Source organism: Heterodontus francisci, chromosome 27, assembly GCF_036365525.1.
Source record: "Heterodontus francisci isolate sHetFra1 chromosome 27, sHetFra1.hap1, whole genome shotgun sequence".
Lineage (NCBI taxonomy): Eukaryota > Metazoa > Chordata > Chondrichthyes > Heterodontiformes > Heterodontidae > Heterodontus > Heterodontus francisci.
In genome coordinates, this window is record NC_090397.1 from 27,893,960 (window position 1) to 27,911,115 (window position 17,156).

At 37.6% G+C, this 17,156-nt stretch overlaps 1 protein-coding gene across 1 annotated transcript in view; it reads left to right on the top strand.

Moving 5' to 3' along the window:
• LOC137384934 (mucin-22-like) overlaps positions 1–17,156 on the top strand; it is a 162,976-nt gene that overhangs the window by 33,954 nt on the left and 111,866 nt on the right. Inside the window, exons 29-42 of the mRNA XM_068059644.1 lie at positions 1,330–1,392; positions 1,775–1,834; positions 3,871–3,933; positions 4,316–4,375; positions 6,412–6,474; positions 6,857–6,916; positions 8,955–9,017; positions 9,400–9,459; positions 11,498–11,560; positions 11,943–12,002; positions 14,041–14,103; positions 14,486–14,545; positions 16,584–16,646; positions 17,029–17,088. Of these exons, the coding sequence (XP_067915745.1) occupies positions 1,330–1,392; positions 1,775–1,834; positions 3,871–3,933; positions 4,316–4,375; positions 6,412–6,474; positions 6,857–6,916; positions 8,955–9,017; positions 9,400–9,459; positions 11,498–11,560; positions 11,943–12,002; positions 14,041–14,103; positions 14,486–14,545; positions 16,584–16,646; positions 17,029–17,088 (861 nt within the window). The remainder of the gene's footprint in view (positions 1–1,329; positions 1,393–1,774; positions 1,835–3,870; positions 3,934–4,315; positions 4,376–6,411; positions 6,475–6,856; positions 6,917–8,954; positions 9,018–9,399; positions 9,460–11,497; positions 11,561–11,942; positions 12,003–14,040; positions 14,104–14,485; positions 14,546–16,583; positions 16,647–17,028; positions 17,089–17,156) is intronic.

Consider the following 17,156-nt stretch of genomic DNA (forward strand, 5'->3'; position numbering starts at 1 on the left):
TCTGCATTATTTTCAAATTCTGGTAGATTCAATAACACATCTTATCAAATGATGTTCCTTTGACATGAGTCCTTTTCTTGGAGTTTTATTTTCGGAATATGCGCTTTGCCTTTAGGGTTGCAAGGGGTGAGTATTGCTTTAAGAACTAGCAAGTCTCAGGAGTGAAAGGAAGGTGCATTTTGGTTGCCTTACATATAGCCATTTGGAGACTGCGATTCAAAGTGTTCATTCTCGATATCACAGAAACAGCCACTGGGAGTGAGTCTCATGCAATACATTTGTTACAATTCAATTTCGAACTGGTTTTTAGTTGAAGACAGTTTGTTCGAACAGAACACAAATACAGTGACACAGACAGCTGCGGTATTTAGCAAACCTGAAAAAGAGCTGTCAACCATTTAAACAGAAGGAATAGGATTTTTAGTCCGTTTAATTATTATCTCTCAAAGTTCTAAAAAAGTCAAGCTGAAACAGAGACGTTGGGTAACTTAAATTGAAGAGAGGGAAGTTCGACGATGACAATCTTTTATCCCTCAAAAACTCTAAATTCAGCTTGATTCCATTGAAAGAGTTTGCAAGTCGTTAATTGTTGAAATTCACTGGAGAAGGAAAGCAACGTTCCATGAGGACTTCAAGCAACATTATGTGATGACTTCAAGCAACATTCTGTGAGGACTTCAAGCACCATTCAGTGAAGACTTCAAGTAACATTCGGTGAGGACTTCAAGCAACACTGGACTGTAAATTTGCAAGGACACTAATTTTTTCTATTTTATATATTGTTCAGATCTTCATTGCATTTAAGAATTTAGTTCTTTGAATTGAACAGTTAATTTGTTGATTTAAAGACACCTGGTTTGGTTCACCTCATTCAGGGGGTTAATAGATGGTACAAATTGGCTGGGTCTTTCTTTAATTTGGAAAGTTTTAAATGATATATTAGGCAATCTGTGGAGGGACGGGATTGAATAATCAGTGTGTCTCTCCCACCACGATCAGAATCGAATATTTTGATTGGGGGCTTTGACAGGAGCGCTCAGTCGTAACACATGTTGCGATTGTTAATTGTCTTCCCTTTTCTTCTTTGGCACAGTAACTTGAAAGCCCGCTCGTGAAACACAATCTGTAATGGAAATGTTGTTTTATCTATCAACTGTTTATGGTGGCTATTTTAATTGAAGTACTTAAAGCTAGTTAGTAACTGTCGTCAAGAATTACCTCATGCGTTATGCCTTAATGCCAACAAAATAATTAGTGGTGGAATTCTACTAATACTGCTGGAGTTGCAGTCAGAGTGCAGTTGTTTTGAAAATCTTTCCTTTTCTTCAGAAGTGACAACGACAGCAAAAGGAGAAATAACAACAACTGTGTCTCCAGCCACTTCTACCACTGGTAAGTAATGGTATCTTTCAATATTGACCAGTAAGTCTTTTGATACAAGTGCGCGATGATCATCTTTGGCGTGGACAATGCCAATCCATCGGCTCCGTCCTGAAGACAATAAACCCATTCCTTTGGGATGGAATTACTTGCAAAGTTCAGTACATCACAAACTTCAAACAATGGCATTTCACAACAGTTACAAAAGCACTTTTGTGAAAACCTGTCCCCCAAGAGATTGCCCCATCTGATGATTTCTGTGGTTCAATGTTGATCTTTTAACGACATAATTTCGGGTAAAGTTCCATTGTAGAACAACGTTATTAGTTTTGAATGCAAATGTGAAGTTTATAAACACAATCTTCAGATTAGGATAATTTATCTTGTTCTTCAGAAGGAATCACTACAACAGCGAAAGCAACTACAACTGGGTCCACTACAGCCTCCACATCTGGTGAGTGATGTCTCTTTTCAATCAGAACATACGAACATATGAAGATATGAATTAGGAGCAGATGTAGGCCATTCGGCCTCATGGAGAATGCTTCACCATTCAATAAGATCATGGCTGATCTGTTTGAGTACAGCTATACAATGGCGAGTACAGTGACACAATTCATCTTATTTCAACAACTCCAAGACACTGGAAGTCCACTACTTTGCACATGTTGATATTTAGCCCAGACAGTTCGGGGTGAAATGGTTGAAAACTGAACAAATTAAATGAAACTAGATTCATGTGTCTAGCTGAGGAGAGTTTCTGTGTCCATATTGTATACGCTCGATTCCCCATAGATAAAATAGAAACAGAAAATACTGGGAAAAGGTGGCTGTTTTGGCAGGATCTGAGGTCAGAGAAATATTGAATGTTTCAGGTCAATCACCTTTCATCAGAACTCTTTGATTTCAGATGAAACTGATGGTAATTGGTGAAAGGTCATGAACCTGAAACTTTAACACTGTTTCTCTCCACAGGTACTAACTGGGCTGCTGAGTTTATGCAGCATTTTCTGTTTTTATTTTTTATTTCTTACATCTGCAGTATTTTGTGTCTCAATCCCTTCATCTCTGCTTATTTGTGACTTTTACTGACCATCTTTGAAATCGTTCTGTGACATTTCAATGAAACAGAAAATTTGCATTTCATGTTGATGGTGGTACTCTGCATTATTTTCAAATTCTGGTAGATTCAATAACACATCTTATCAAATGATGTTCCTTTGAGATGAGTCCTTTTCTTGGAGTTTTTTTTTCGGAATATGCACTTTGCCTTTCGGGTTGCAAGGTGTGAGTATTGCTTTAAGAACCAGCAAGTCTCAGGAGTGAAAGGAAGGTGCATTTTGGTTGCCTTACATATAGCCATTTGGAGACTGCGATTCAAAGTGTTCATTCTCGATATCACAGAAACAGCCACTGGGAGTGAGTCTCATGCAATACATTTGTTACAATTCAATTTTGAACTGTTTTTTAGTTGAAGACAGTTTGTTCGAACAGAACACAAATACAGTGACACAGACAGCTGCAGTATTTAGCAAACCTGAAAAAGAGCTGTCAACCATTTAAACAGAAGGAATAGGATTTTTATTCCGTTTAATTATTATCTCTCAAAGTTCTAAAAAAGTCAAGCCGAAACAGAGACGTTGGGTAATTTAAATTGAAGAGAGGGAAGTTCGACGATGACAATCTTTGATCCCTCAAAAACTCTAAATTCAGCTTGATTCCATTGAAAGAGTTTGCAAGTCGTTAATTGTTGAAATTCACTGGAGAAGGAAAGCAACGTTCCATGAGGACTTCAAGCAACATTATGTGATGACTTCAAGCAACATTCTGTGAGGACTTCAAGCAACATTCAGTGAAGACATCAAGTAACATTCGGTGAGGACTTCAAGCAACACTGGACTGTAAATTTGCAAGGACACTAATTTTTTCTATTTTAAATATTGTTCAGATCTTCATTGCATTTAAGAATTTAGTTCTTTGAATTGAACAGTTAATTTGTTGATTTAAAGACACCTGGTTTGGTTCTCCTCATTCAGGGGGTTAATAGATGGTACAATTTGGCTGGGTCTTTCTTTAACTTGGAAAGTTTTAAATGATATATTAGGCAATCTATGGAGGGACGGGATTGAATAATCAGTGTGTCTCTCCCACCACGATCAGAATCGAATATTTTGATTGGGGGCTTTGACAGGAGCGCTCAGTCGTAACACATGTTGCGATTGTTAATTGTCTTCCCTTTTCTTCTTTGGCACAGTAACTTGAAAGCCCGCTCGTGAAACACAATCTGTAATGGAAATGTTGTTTTATCTATCAACTGTTTATGGTGGCTATTTTAATTGAAGTACTTAAAGCTAGTTAGTAACTGTCGTCAAGAATTACCTCATGCGTTATGCCTTAATGCCAACAAAATAATTAGTGGTGGAATTCTACTAATACTGCTGGAGTTGCAGTCAGAGTGCAGTTGTTTTGAAAATCTTTCCTTTTCTTCAGAAGTGACAACGACAGCAAAAGGAGAAATAACAACAACTGTGTCTCCAGCCACTTCTACCACTGGTAAGTAATGGTATCTTTCAATATTGACCAGTAAGTCTTTTGATACAAGTGCGCGATGATCATCTTTGGCGTGGACAATGCCAATCCATCGGCTCCGTCCTGAAGACAATAAACCCATTCCTTTGGGATGGAATTACTTGCAAAGTTCAGTACATCACAAACTTCAAACAATGGCATTTCACAACAGTTACAAAAGCACTTTTGTGAAAACCTGTCCCCCAAGAGATTGCCCCATCTGATGATTTCTGTGGTTCAATGTTGATCTTTTAACGACATAATTTCGGGTAAAGTTCCATTGTAGAACAACGTTATTAGTTTTGAATGCAAATGTGAAGTTTATAAACACAATCTTCAGATTAGGATAATTTATCTTGTTCTTCAGAAGGAATCACTACAACAGCGAAAGCAACTACAACTGGGTCCACTACAGCCTCCACATCTGGTGAGTGATGTCTCTTTTCAATCAGAACATACGAACATATGAAGATATGAATTAGGAGCAGATGTAGGCCATTCGGCCTCATGGAGAATGCTTCACCATTCAATAAGATCATGGCTGATCTGTTTGAGTACAGCTATACAATGGCGAGTACAGTGACACAATTCATCTTATTTCAACAACTCCAAGACACTGGAAGTCCACTACTTTGCACATGTTGATATTTAGCCCAGACAGTTCGGGGTGAAATGGTTGAAAACTGAACAAATTAAATGAAACTAGATTCATGTGTCTAGCTGAGGAGAGTTTCTGTGTCCATATTGTATACGCTCGATTCCCCATAGATAAAATAGAAACAGAAAATACTGGGAAAAGGTGGCTGTTTTGGCAGGATCTGAGGTCAGAGAAATATTGAATGTTTCAGGTCAATCACCTTTCATCAGAACTCTTTGATTTCAGATGAAACTGATGGTAATTGGTGAAAGGTCATGAACCTGAAACTTTAACACTGTTTCTCTCCACAGGTACTAACTGGGCTGCTGAGTTTATGCAGCATTTTCTGTTTTTATTTTTTATTTCTTACATCTGCAGTATTTTGTGTCTCAATCCCTTCATCTCTGCTTATTTGTGACTTTTACTGACCATCTTTGAAATCGTTCTGTGACATTTCAATGAAACAGAAAATTTGCATTTCATGTTGATGGTGGTACTCTGCATTATTTTCAAATTCTGGTAGATTCAATAACACATCTTATCAAATGATGTTCCTTTGAGATGAGTCCTTTTCTTGGAGTTTTTTTTTCGGAATATGCACTTTGCCTTTCGGGTTGCAAGGTGTGAGTATTGCTTTAAGAACCAGCAAGTCTCAGGAGTGAAAGGAAGGTGCATTTTGGTTGCCTTACATATAGCCATTTGGAGACTGCGATTCAAAGTGTTCATTCTCGATATCACAGAAACAGCCACTGGGAGTGAGTCTCATGCAATACATTTGTTACAATTCAATTTTGAACTGTTTTTTAGTTGAAGACAGTTTGTTCGAACAGAACACAAATACAGTGACACAGACAGCTGCAGTATTTAGCAAACCTGAAAAAGAGCTGTCAACCATTTAAACAGAAGGAATAGGATTTTTATTCCGTTTAATTATTATCTCTCAAAGTTCTAAAAAAGTCAAGCCGAAACAGAGACGTTGGGTAATTTAAATTGAAGAGAGGGAAGTTCGACGATGACAATCTTTGATCCCTCAAAAACTCTAAATTCAGCTTGATTCCATTGAAAGAGTTTGCAAGTCGTTAATTGTTGAAATTCACTGGAGAAGGAAAGCAACGTTCCATGAGGACTTCAAGCAACATTATGTGATGACTTCAAGCAACATTCTGTGAGGACTTCAAGCAACATTCAGTGAAGACATCAAGTAACATTCGGTGAGGACTTCAAGCAACACTGGACTGTAAATTTGCAAGGACACTAATTTTTTCTATTTTAAATATTGTTCAGATCTTCATTGCATTTAAGAATTTAGTTCTTTGAATTGAACAGTTAATTTGTTGATTTAAAGACACCTGGTTTGGTTCTCCTCATTCAGGGGGTTAATAGATGGTACAATTTGGCTGGGTCTTTCTTTAACTTGGAAAGTTTTAAATGATATATTAGGCAATCTATGGAGGGACGGGATTGAATAATCAGTGTGTCTCTCCCACCACGATCAGAATCGAATATTTTGATTGGGGGCTTTGACAGGAGCGCTCAGTCGTAACACATGTTGCGATTGTTAATTGTCTTCCCTTTTCTTCTTTTGCACAGTAACTTGAAAGCACGCTCTTGAAACACAATCTGTTATGGAAATGTTGTTTTATCCATCAACTGTTTATGTTTGCTATTTTAATTGAAGTACTTAAAGCTTGTTAGTAACTGTCGTCAAGAATTACCTCATGCGTTATGCCTTAATGCCAACAAAATAATTAGTGGTGGAATTCTATTAATACTGCTGGAGTTGCAGTCAGAGTGCAGTTGTTTTGAAAATCTTTCCTTTTCTTCAGAAGTGACAACGACAGCAAAAGGAGAAATAACAACAACTGTGTCTCCAGCCACTTCTACCACTGGTAAGTAATGGTATCTTTCAATATTGACCAGTAAGTCTTTTGATACAAGTGCGCGATGATCATCTTTGGCGTGGACAATGCCAATCCATCAGCTCCGTCCTGAAGACAATAAACCCATTGCTTTGGGATGGAATTACTTGCAAAGTTTAGTACATCACAAACTTCAAACAATGGCATTTCACAACAGTTACAAAAGCACTTTTGTGAAAACCTGTCCCCCAAGAGATTGTCCCATCTGATGATTTCTGTGGTTCAATGTTGATCTTTTAACGACATAATTTCGGGTAAAGTTCCATTGTAGAACAACGTTATTAGTTTTGAATGCAAATGTGAAGTTTATAAACACAATCTTCAGATTAGGATAATTTATCTTGTTCTTCAGAAGGAATCACTACAACAGCGAAAGCAACTACAACTGGGTCCACTACAGCCTCCACATCTGGTGAGTGATGTCTCTTTTCAATCAGAACATACGAACGTATGAAGATATGAATTAGGAGCAGATGTCGGCCATTCGGCCTCATGGAGAATGCTTCACCATTCAATAAGATCATGGCTGATCTGTTTGAGTACAGATTATACAATGGCGAGTACAGTGACACAATTCATCTTATTTCAACAACTCCAAGACACTGGAAGTCCACTACTTTGCACATGTTGAGATTTAGCCCAGACAGTTCGGGGTGAAATGGTTGAAAACTGAACAAATTAAATGAAACTAGATTCATGTGTGTTGCTGAGAAGAGTTTCTGTGTCCATATTGTATATGCTCTATTCCCCACAGATAAAATAGAAACAGAAAATGCTGGGAAAAGGTGCCTGTTTTGGCAGGATCTGAGGTCAGAGAAATATTTAATGTTTCAGGTCAATCACCTTTCATCAGAACTCTTTGATTTCAGATGAAACTGATGGTAATTGGTGAAAGGTCATGAACCTGAAACTTTAACACAGTTTCTCTCCACAGGTACTAACTGGGCTGCTGAGTTTATGCAGCATTTTCTGTTTTTATTTTTGATTTCTTACATCTGCAGTATTTTGTGTCTCAATCCCTTAATCTCTGCTTATTTGTGACTTTTACTGACCATTTCTGAAATCGTTCTGTGACATTTCAATGAAACAGAAAATTTGCATTTCATGTTGATGGTGGTACTCTGCATTATTTTCAAATTCTGGTAGATTCAATAACACATCTTATCAAATGATGTTTCTTTGACATGTGTCCTTTTCTTGTAGTTTTTTTTTCGGAATATGCGCTTTGCCTTTAGGGTTACAAGGGGTGAGTATTGCTTTAAGAACCAGCAAGTCTCAGGAGTGAAAGGAAGGTGCATTTTGGTTGCTTTACATATAGCCATTTGGAGACTGCGATTCAAAGTGTTCATTCTCGATATCACAGAACCAGCCACTGGGAGTGTGTCTCATGCAATACATTTGTTACAATTCAATTTTGAACTGGTTTTTAGTTGAAGACAGTTTGTTCGAACAGAACACAAATACAGTGACACAGACAGCTGCGGTATTTAGCAAACCTGAAAAAGAGCTGTCAACCATTTAAACAGAAGGAATAGGATTTTTAGTCCGTTTAATTATTATTTCTCAAAGTTCTAAAAAAGTTCAAGCCGAAACAGGGTTGTCTGGTAATTTAAATTGAAGAGAGGGAAGTTCGACGATGACAATCTTTTATCCCTCAAAAACTCTAAATTCAGCTTGATTCCATTGAAAGAGTTTGCAAGTCATTAATTGTTGAAATTCACTGGAGAAGGAAAGCAACGTTCCATGAGGACTTCAAGCAACATTATGTGATGACTTCAAGCAACATTCTGTGAGGACTTCAGGCAACATTCAGTGAAGACTTCAAGTTACATTCGGTGAGGACTTCAAGCTACACTGGACTGTAAATTTGCAAGGACACTAATTTTTTCTATTTTAAATATTGTTTAGATCTTCATAGCGTTTAAGAATTTAGTTCTTTGAATTGAACAGTTAATTTGTTGATTTAAAGACACCTGGTTTGGTTCGCCTCATTCAGGGGGTTAATAGATGGTACAATTTGGCTGGGTCTTTCTTTAATTTGGATAGTTTTAAATGATATATTAGGCAATCTGTGGAGGGACGGGATTGAATAATCAGTGTGTCTCTCCCACCACGATCAGAATCGAATATTTTGATTGGGGGCTTTGACAGGAGCGCTCAGTCGTAACACATGTTGCGATTGTTAATTGTCTTCCCTTTTCTTCTTTTGCACAGTAACTTGAAAGCACGCTCTTGAAACACAATCTGTAATGGAAATGTTGTTTTATCCATCAACTGTTTATGTTTGCTATTTTAATTGAAGTACTTAAAGCTAGTTAGTAACTGTCGTCAAGAATTACCTCATGCGTTATGCCTTAATGCCAACAAAATAATTAGTGGTGGAATTCTATTAATACTGCTGGAGTTGCAGTCAGAGTGCAGTTGTTTTGAAAATCTTTCCTTTTCTTCAGAAGTGACAACGACAGCAAAAGGAGAAATAACAACAACTGTGTCTCCAGCCACGTCTACCACTGGTAAGTAATGGTATCTTTCAATATTGACCAGTAAGTCTTTTGATACAAGTGCGCGATGATCATCTTTGGCGTGGACAATGCCAATCCATCAGCTCCGTCCTGAAGACAATAAACCCATTCCTTTGGGATGGAATTACTTGCAAAGTTCAGTACATCACAAACTTCAAACAATGGCATTTCACAACAGTTACAAAAGCACTTTTGTGAAAACCTGTCCCCCAAGAGATTGTCCCATCTGATGATTTCTGTCGTTCAATGTTGATCTTTTAACATCATAATTTCGGGTAAAGTTCCATTGTAGAACAACGTTATTAGTTTTGAATGCAAATGTGAAGTTTATAAACACAATCTTCAGATTAGGATAATTTATCTTGTTCTTCAGAAGGAATCACTACAACAGCGAAAGCAACTACAACTGGGTCCACTACAGCCTCCACATCTGGTGAGTGATGTCTCTTTTCAATCAGAACATACGAACATATGAAGATATGAATTAGGAGCAGATGTAGGCCATTCGGCCCCTTTGAGTCTGCTTCACCATTCAATAAGATCATGGCTGATCTGTTTGAGTACAGATATACAATGGCGAGCACAGTGACACAATTCATCTTATTTCAACAACTCCAAGACGCTGGAAGTCCACTACTTTGCACATGTTGATATTTAGCCCAGACAGTTCGGGGTGAAATGGTTGAAAACTGAACAAATTAAATGAAACTAGATTCATGTGTCTAGCTGAGGAGAGTTTCTGTGTCCATATTGTATACGCTCTATTCCCCATAGATAAAATAGAAACAGAAAATACTGGGAAAAGGTGGCTGTTTTGGCAGGATCTGAGGTCAGAGAAATATTTAATGTTTCAGGTCAATCACCTTTCATCAGAACTCTTTGATTTCAGATGAAACTGATGGTAATTGATGAAAGGTCATGAACCTGAAACTTTAACACTGTTTCTCTCCACAGGTACTAACTGGGCTGCTGAGTTTATGCAGCATTTTCTGTTTTTATTTTTGATTTCTTACATCTGCAGTATTTTGTGTCTCAATCCCTTAATCTCTGCTTATTTGTGACTTTCACTGACCATCTTTGAAATCGTTCTGTGACATTTCAATGAAACAGAAAATTTGCATTTCATGTTGATGGTGGTACTCTGCATTATTTTCAAATTCTGGTAGATTCAATAACACATCTTATCAAATGATGTTCCTGTGACATGTGTCCTTTTCTTGGAGTTATTTTTTCGGAATATGCGCTTTGCCTTTCGGGTTGCAAGGGGTGAGTATTGCTTTAAGAACCAGCAAGTCTCAGGAGTGAAAGGAAGGTGCATTTTGGTTGCCTTACATATAGCCATTTGGAGACTGCGATTCAAAGTGTTCATTCTCGATATCACAGAAACAGCCACTGGGAGTGGGTCTCATGCAATACATTTGTTACAATTCAATTTTGAACTGGTTTTTAGTTGAAGGCAGTTTGTTCGAACAGAACACAAATACAGTGACACAGACAGCTGCGGTATTTAGCAAACCTGAAAAAGAGCTGTCAACCATTTAAACAGAAGGAATAGGATTTTTAGTCCGTTTAATTATTATCTCTCAAAGTTCTAAAAAAGTTCAAGCCGAAACAGGGTTGTCTGGTAATTTAAATTGAAGAGAGGGAAGTTCGACGATGACAATCTTTTATCCCTCAAAAACTCTAAATTCAGCTTGATTCCATTGAAAGAGTTTGCAAGTCATTAATTGTTGAAATTCACTGGAGAAGGAAAGCAACGTTCCATGAGGACTTCAAGCAACATTATGTGATGACTTCAAGCAACATTCTGTGAGGACTTCAGGCAACATTCAGTGAAGACTTCAAGTAACATTCGGTGAGGACTTCAAGCTACACTGGACTGTAAATTTGCAAGGACACTAATTTTTTCTATTTTAAATATTGTTTAGATCTTCATACCGTTTAAGAATTTAGTTCTTTGAATTGAACAGTTAATTTGTTGATTTAAAGACACCTGGTTTGGTTCGCCTCATTCAGGGGGTTAATAGATGGTACAATTTGGCTGGGTCTTTCTTTAATTTGGATAGTTTTAAATGATATATTAGGCAATCTGTGGAGGGACGGGATTGAATAATCAGTGTGTCTCTCCCACCACGATCAGAATCGAATATTTTGATTGGGGGCTTTGACAGGAGCGCTCAGTCGTGACACATGTTGCGATTGTTAATTGTCTTCCCTTTTCTTCTTTTGCACAGTAACTTGAAAGCACGCTCTTGAAACACAATATGTAATGGAAATGTTGTTTTATCCATCAACTGTTTATGTTTGCTCTTTTTAATTGAAGTACTTAAAGCTAGTTAGTAACTGTCGTCAAGGATTACCTCATGCGTTATGCCTTAATGCCAACAAAATAATTAGTGGTGGAATTCTATTAATACTACTGGAGTTGCAGTCAGAGTGCAGTTGTTTTGAAAATCTTTCCTTTTCTTCAGAAGTGACAACGACAGCAAAAGGAGAAATAACAACAACTGTGTCTCCAGCCACTTCTACCACTGGTAAGTAATGGTATCTTTCAATATTGACCAGTAAGTCTTTTGATACAAGTGTGCGATGATCATCTTTGGCGTGGACAATGCCAATCCATCAGCTCCGTCCTGAAGACAATAAACCCATTCCTTTGGGATGGAATTACTTGCAAAGTTTAGTACATCACAAACTTCAAACAATGGCATTTCACAACAGTTACAAAAGCACTTTTGTGAAAACCTGTCCCCCAAGAGATTGTCCCATCTGATGATTTCTGTCGTTCAATGTTGATCTTTTAACGACATAATTTCGGGTAAAGTTCCATTGTAGAACAACGTTATTAGTGTTGAATGCAAATGTGAAGTTTATAAACACAATCTTCAGATTAGGATAATTTATCTTGTTCTTCAGAAGGAATCACTGCAACAGCGAAAGCAACTACAACTGGGTCCACTACAGCCTCCACATCTGGTGAGTGATGTCTCTTTTCAATCAGAACATACGAACATATGAAGATATGAATTAGGAGCAGATGTAGGCCACTCGGCCCCTTTGGGTCTGCTTCACCATTCAATAAGATCATGGCTGATCTGTTTGAGTACAGATATACAATGGCGAGTACAGTGACACAATTCATCTTATTTCAACAACTCCAAGACACTGGAAGTCCACTACTTTGCACATGTTGATATTTAGCCCAGACAGTTCGGGGTGAAATGGTTGAAAACTGAACAAATTAAATGAAACTAGATTCATGTGTCTAGCTGAGGAGAGTTTCTGTGTCCATATTGTATACGCTCGATTCCCCATAGATAAAATAGAAACAGAAAATACTGGGAAAAGGTGGCTGTTTTGGCAGGATCTGAGGTCAGAGAAATATTTAATGTTTCAGGTCAATCACCTTTCATCAGAACTCTTTGATTTCAGATGAAACTGATGGTAATTGGTGAAAGGTCATGAACCTGAAACTTTAACACTGTTTCTCTCCACAGGTACTAACTGGGCTGCTGAGTTTATGCAGCATTTTCTGTTTTTATTTTTGATTTCTTACATCTGCAGTATTTTGTGTCTCAATCCCTTAATCTCTGCTTATTTGTGACTTTCACTGACCATCTTTGAAATAGTTCTGTGACATTTCAATGAAACAGAAAATTTGCATTTCATGTTGATGGTGGTACTCTGCATTATTTTCAAATTCTGGTAGATTCAATAACACATCTTATCAAATGATGTTCCTGTGACATGTGTCCTTTTCTTGGAGTTATTTTTTCGGAATATGCGCTTTGCCTTTCGGGTTGCAAGGGGTGAGTATTGCTTTAAGAACCAGCAAGTCTCAGGAGTGAAAGGAAGGTGCATTTTGGTTGCCTTACATATAGCCATTTGGAGACTGCGATTCAAAGTGTTCATTCTCGATATCACAGAAACAGCCACTGGGAGTGGGTCTCATGCAATACATTTGTTACAATTCAATTTTGAACTGGTTTTTAGTTGAAGGCAGTTTGTTCGAACAGAACACAAATACAGTGACACAGACAGCTGCGGTATTTAGCAAACCTGAAAAAGAGCTGTCAACCATTTAAACAGAAGGAATAGGATTTTTAGTCCGTTTAATTATTATTTCTCAAAGTTCTAAAAAATTTCAAGCCGAAACAGGGTTGTCTGGTAATTTAAATTGAAGAGAGGGAAGTTCGACGATGACAATCTTTTATCCCTCAAAAACTCTAAATTCAGCTTGATTCCATTGAAAGAGTTTGCAAGTCATTAATTGTTGAAATTCACTGGAGAAGGAAAGCAACGTTCCATGAGGACTTCAAGCAACATTATGTGATGACTTCAAGCAACATTCTGTGAGGACTTCAGGCAACATTCAGTGAAGACTTCAAGTAACATTCGGTGAGAACTTCAAGCTACACTGGACTGTAAATTTGCAAGGACACTAATTTTTTCTATTTTAAATATTGTTTAGATCTTCATAGCGTTTAAGAATTTAGTTCTTTGAATTGAACAGTTAATTTGTTGATTTAAAGACACCTGGTTTGGTTCGCCTCATTCAGGGGGTTAATAGATGGTACAATTTGGCTGGGTCTTTCTTTAATTTGGATAGTTTTAAATGATATATTAGGCAATCTGTGGAGGGACGGGATTGAATAATCAGTGTGTCTCTCCCACCACGATCAGAATTGAATATTTTGATTGGGGGCTTTGACAGGAGCGCTCAGTCGTAACACATGTTGCGATTGTTAATTGTCTTCCCTTTTCTTCTTTTGCACAGTAACTTGAAAGCCCGCTCGTGAAACACAATATGTAATGGAAATGTTGTTTTATCCATCAACTGTTCATGTTTGCTCTTTTTAATTGAAGTACTTAAAGCTAGTTAGTAACTGTCGTCAAGAATTACCTCATGCGTTATGCCTTAATGCCAACAAAATAATTAGTGGTGGAATTCTATTAATACTGCTGGAGTTGCAGTCAGAGTGCAGTTGTTTTGAAAATCTTTCCTTTTCTTCAGAAGTGACAACGACAGCAAAAGGAGAAATAACAACAACTGTGTCTCCAGCCACTTCTACCACTGGTAAGTAATGGTATCTTTCAATATTGACCAGTAAGTCTTTTGATACAAGTGCGCGATGATCATCTTTGGCGTGGACAATGCCAATCCATCAGCTCCGTCCTGAAGACAATAAACCCATTGCTTTGGGATGGAATTACTTGCAAAGTTTAGTACATCACAAACTTCAAACAATGGCATTTCACAACAGTTACAAAAGCACTTTTGTGAAAACCTGTCCCCCAAGAGATTGTCCCATCTGATGATTTCTGTCGTTCAATGTTGATCTTTTAACATCATAATTTCGGGTAAAGTTCCATTGTAGAACAACGTTATTAGTTTTGAATGCAAATGTGAAGTTTATAAACACAATCTTCAGATTAGGATAATTTATCTTGTTCTTCAGAAGGAATCACTACAACAGCGAAAGCAACTACAACTGGGTCCACTACAGCCTCCACATCTGGTGAGTGATGTCTCTTTTCAATCAGAACATACGAACATATGAAGATATGAATTAGGAGCAGATGTAGGCCATTCGGCCCCTTTGAGTCTGCTTCACCATTCAATAAGATCATGGCTGATCTGTTTGAGTACAGATATACAATGGCGAGTACAGTGACACAATTCATCTTATTTCAACAACTCCAAGACGCTGGAAGTCCACTACTTTGCACATGTTGATATTTAGCCCAGACAGTTCGGGGTGAAATGGTTGAAAACTGAACAAATTAAATGAAACTAGATTCATGTGTCTAGCTGAGGAGAGTTTCTGTGTCCATATTGTATACGCTCTATTCCCCATAGATAAAATAGAAACAGAAAATACTGGGAAAAGGTGGCTGTTTTGGCAGGATCTGAGGTCAGAGAAATATTTAATGTTTCAGGTCAATCACCTTTCATCAGAACTCTTTGATTTCAGATGAAACTGATGGTAGTTGATGAAAGGTCATGAACCTGAAACTTTAACACTGTTTCTCTCCACAGGTACTAACTGGGCTGCTGAGTTTATGCAGCATTTTCTGTTTTTATTTTTGATTTCTTACATCTGCAGTATTTTGTGTCTCAATCCCTTAATCTCGGCTTATTTGTGACTTTCACTGACCATCTTTGAAATCGTTCTGTGACATTTCAATGAAACAGAAAATTTGCATTTCATGTTGATGGTGGTACTCTGCATTATTTTCAAATTCTGGTAGATTCAATAACACATCTTATCAAATGATGTTCCTGTGACATGTGTCCTTTTCTTGGAGTTATTTTTTCGGAATATGCGCTTTGCCTTTCGGGTTGCAAGGGGTGAGTATTGCTTTAAGAACCAGCAAGTCTCAGGAGTGAAAGGAAGGTGCATTTTGGTTGCCTTACATATAGCCATTTGGAGACTGCGATTCAAAGTGTTCATTCTCGATATCACAGAAACAGCCACTGGGAGTGGGTCTCATGCAATACATTTGTTACAATTCAATTTTGAACTGGTTTTTAGTTGAAGGCAGTTTGTTCGAACAGAACACAAATACAGTGACACAGACAGCTGCGGTATTTAGCAAACCTGAAAAAGAGCTGTCAACCATTTAAACAGAAGGAATAGGATTTTTAGTCCGTTTAATTATTATCTCTCAAAGTTCTAAAAAAGTTCAAGCCGAAACAGGGTTGTCTGGTAATTTAAATTGAAGAGAGGGAAGTTCGACGATGACAATCTTTTATCCCTCAAAAACTCTAAATTCAGCTTGATTCCATTGAAAGAGTTTGCAAGTCATTAATTGTTGAAATTCACTGGAGAAGGAAAGCAACGTTCCATGAGGACTTCAAGCAACATTATGTGATGACTTCAAGCAACATTCTGTGAGGACTTCAGGCAACATTCAGTGAAGACTTCAAGTAACATTCGGTGAGGACTTCAAGCTACACTGGACTGTAAATTTGCAAGGACACTAATTTTTTCTATTTTAAATATTGTTTAGATCTTCATAGCGTTTAAGAATTTAGTTCTTTGAATTGAACAGTTAATTTGTTGATTTAAAGACACCTGGTTTGGTTCGCCTCATTCAGGGGGTTAATAGATGGTACAATTGGGCTGGGTCTTTCTTTAATTTGGATAGTTTTAAATGATATATTAGGCAATCTGTGGAGGGACGGGATTGAATAATCAGTGTGTCTCTCCCACCACGATCAGAATCGAATATTTTGATTGGGGGCTTTGACAGGAGCGCTCAGTCGTGACACATGTTGCGATTGTTAATTGTCTTCCCTTTTCTTCTTTTGCACAGTAACTTGAAAGCACGCTCTTGAAACACAATATGTAATGGAAATGTTGTTTTATCCATCAACTGTTTATGTTTGCTCTTTTTAATTGAAGTACTTAAAGCTAGTTAGTAACTGTCGTCAAGGATTACCTCATGCGTTATGCCTTAATGCCAACAAAATAATTAGTGGTGGAATTCTATTAATACTACTGGAGTTGCAGTCAGAGTGCAGTTGTTTTGAAAATCTTTCCTTTTCTTCAGAAGTGACAACGACAGCAAAAGGAGAAATAACAACAACTGTGTCTCCAGCCACTTCTACCACTGGTAAGTAATGGTATCTTTCAATATTGACCAGTAAGTCTTTTGATACAAGTGTGCGATGATCATCTTTGGCGTGGACAATGCCAATCCATCAGCTCCGTCCTGAAGACAATAAACCCATTCCTTTGGGATGGAATTACTTGCAAAGTTTAGTACATCACAAACTTCAAACAATGGCATTTCACAACAGTTACAAAAGCACTTTTGTGAAAACCTGTCCCCCAAGAGATTGTCCCATCTGATGATTTCTGTCGTTCAATGTTGATCTTTTAACGACATAATTTCGGGTAAAGTTCCATTGTAGAACAACGTTATTAGTGTTGAATGCAAATGTGAAGTTTATAAACACAATCTTCAGATTAGGATAATTTATCTTGTTCTTCAGAAGGAATCACTGCAACAGCGAAAGCAACTACAACTGGGTCCACTACAGCCTCCACATCTGGTGAGTGATGTCTCTTTTCAATCAGAACATACGAACATATGAAGATATGAATTAGGAGCAGATGTAGG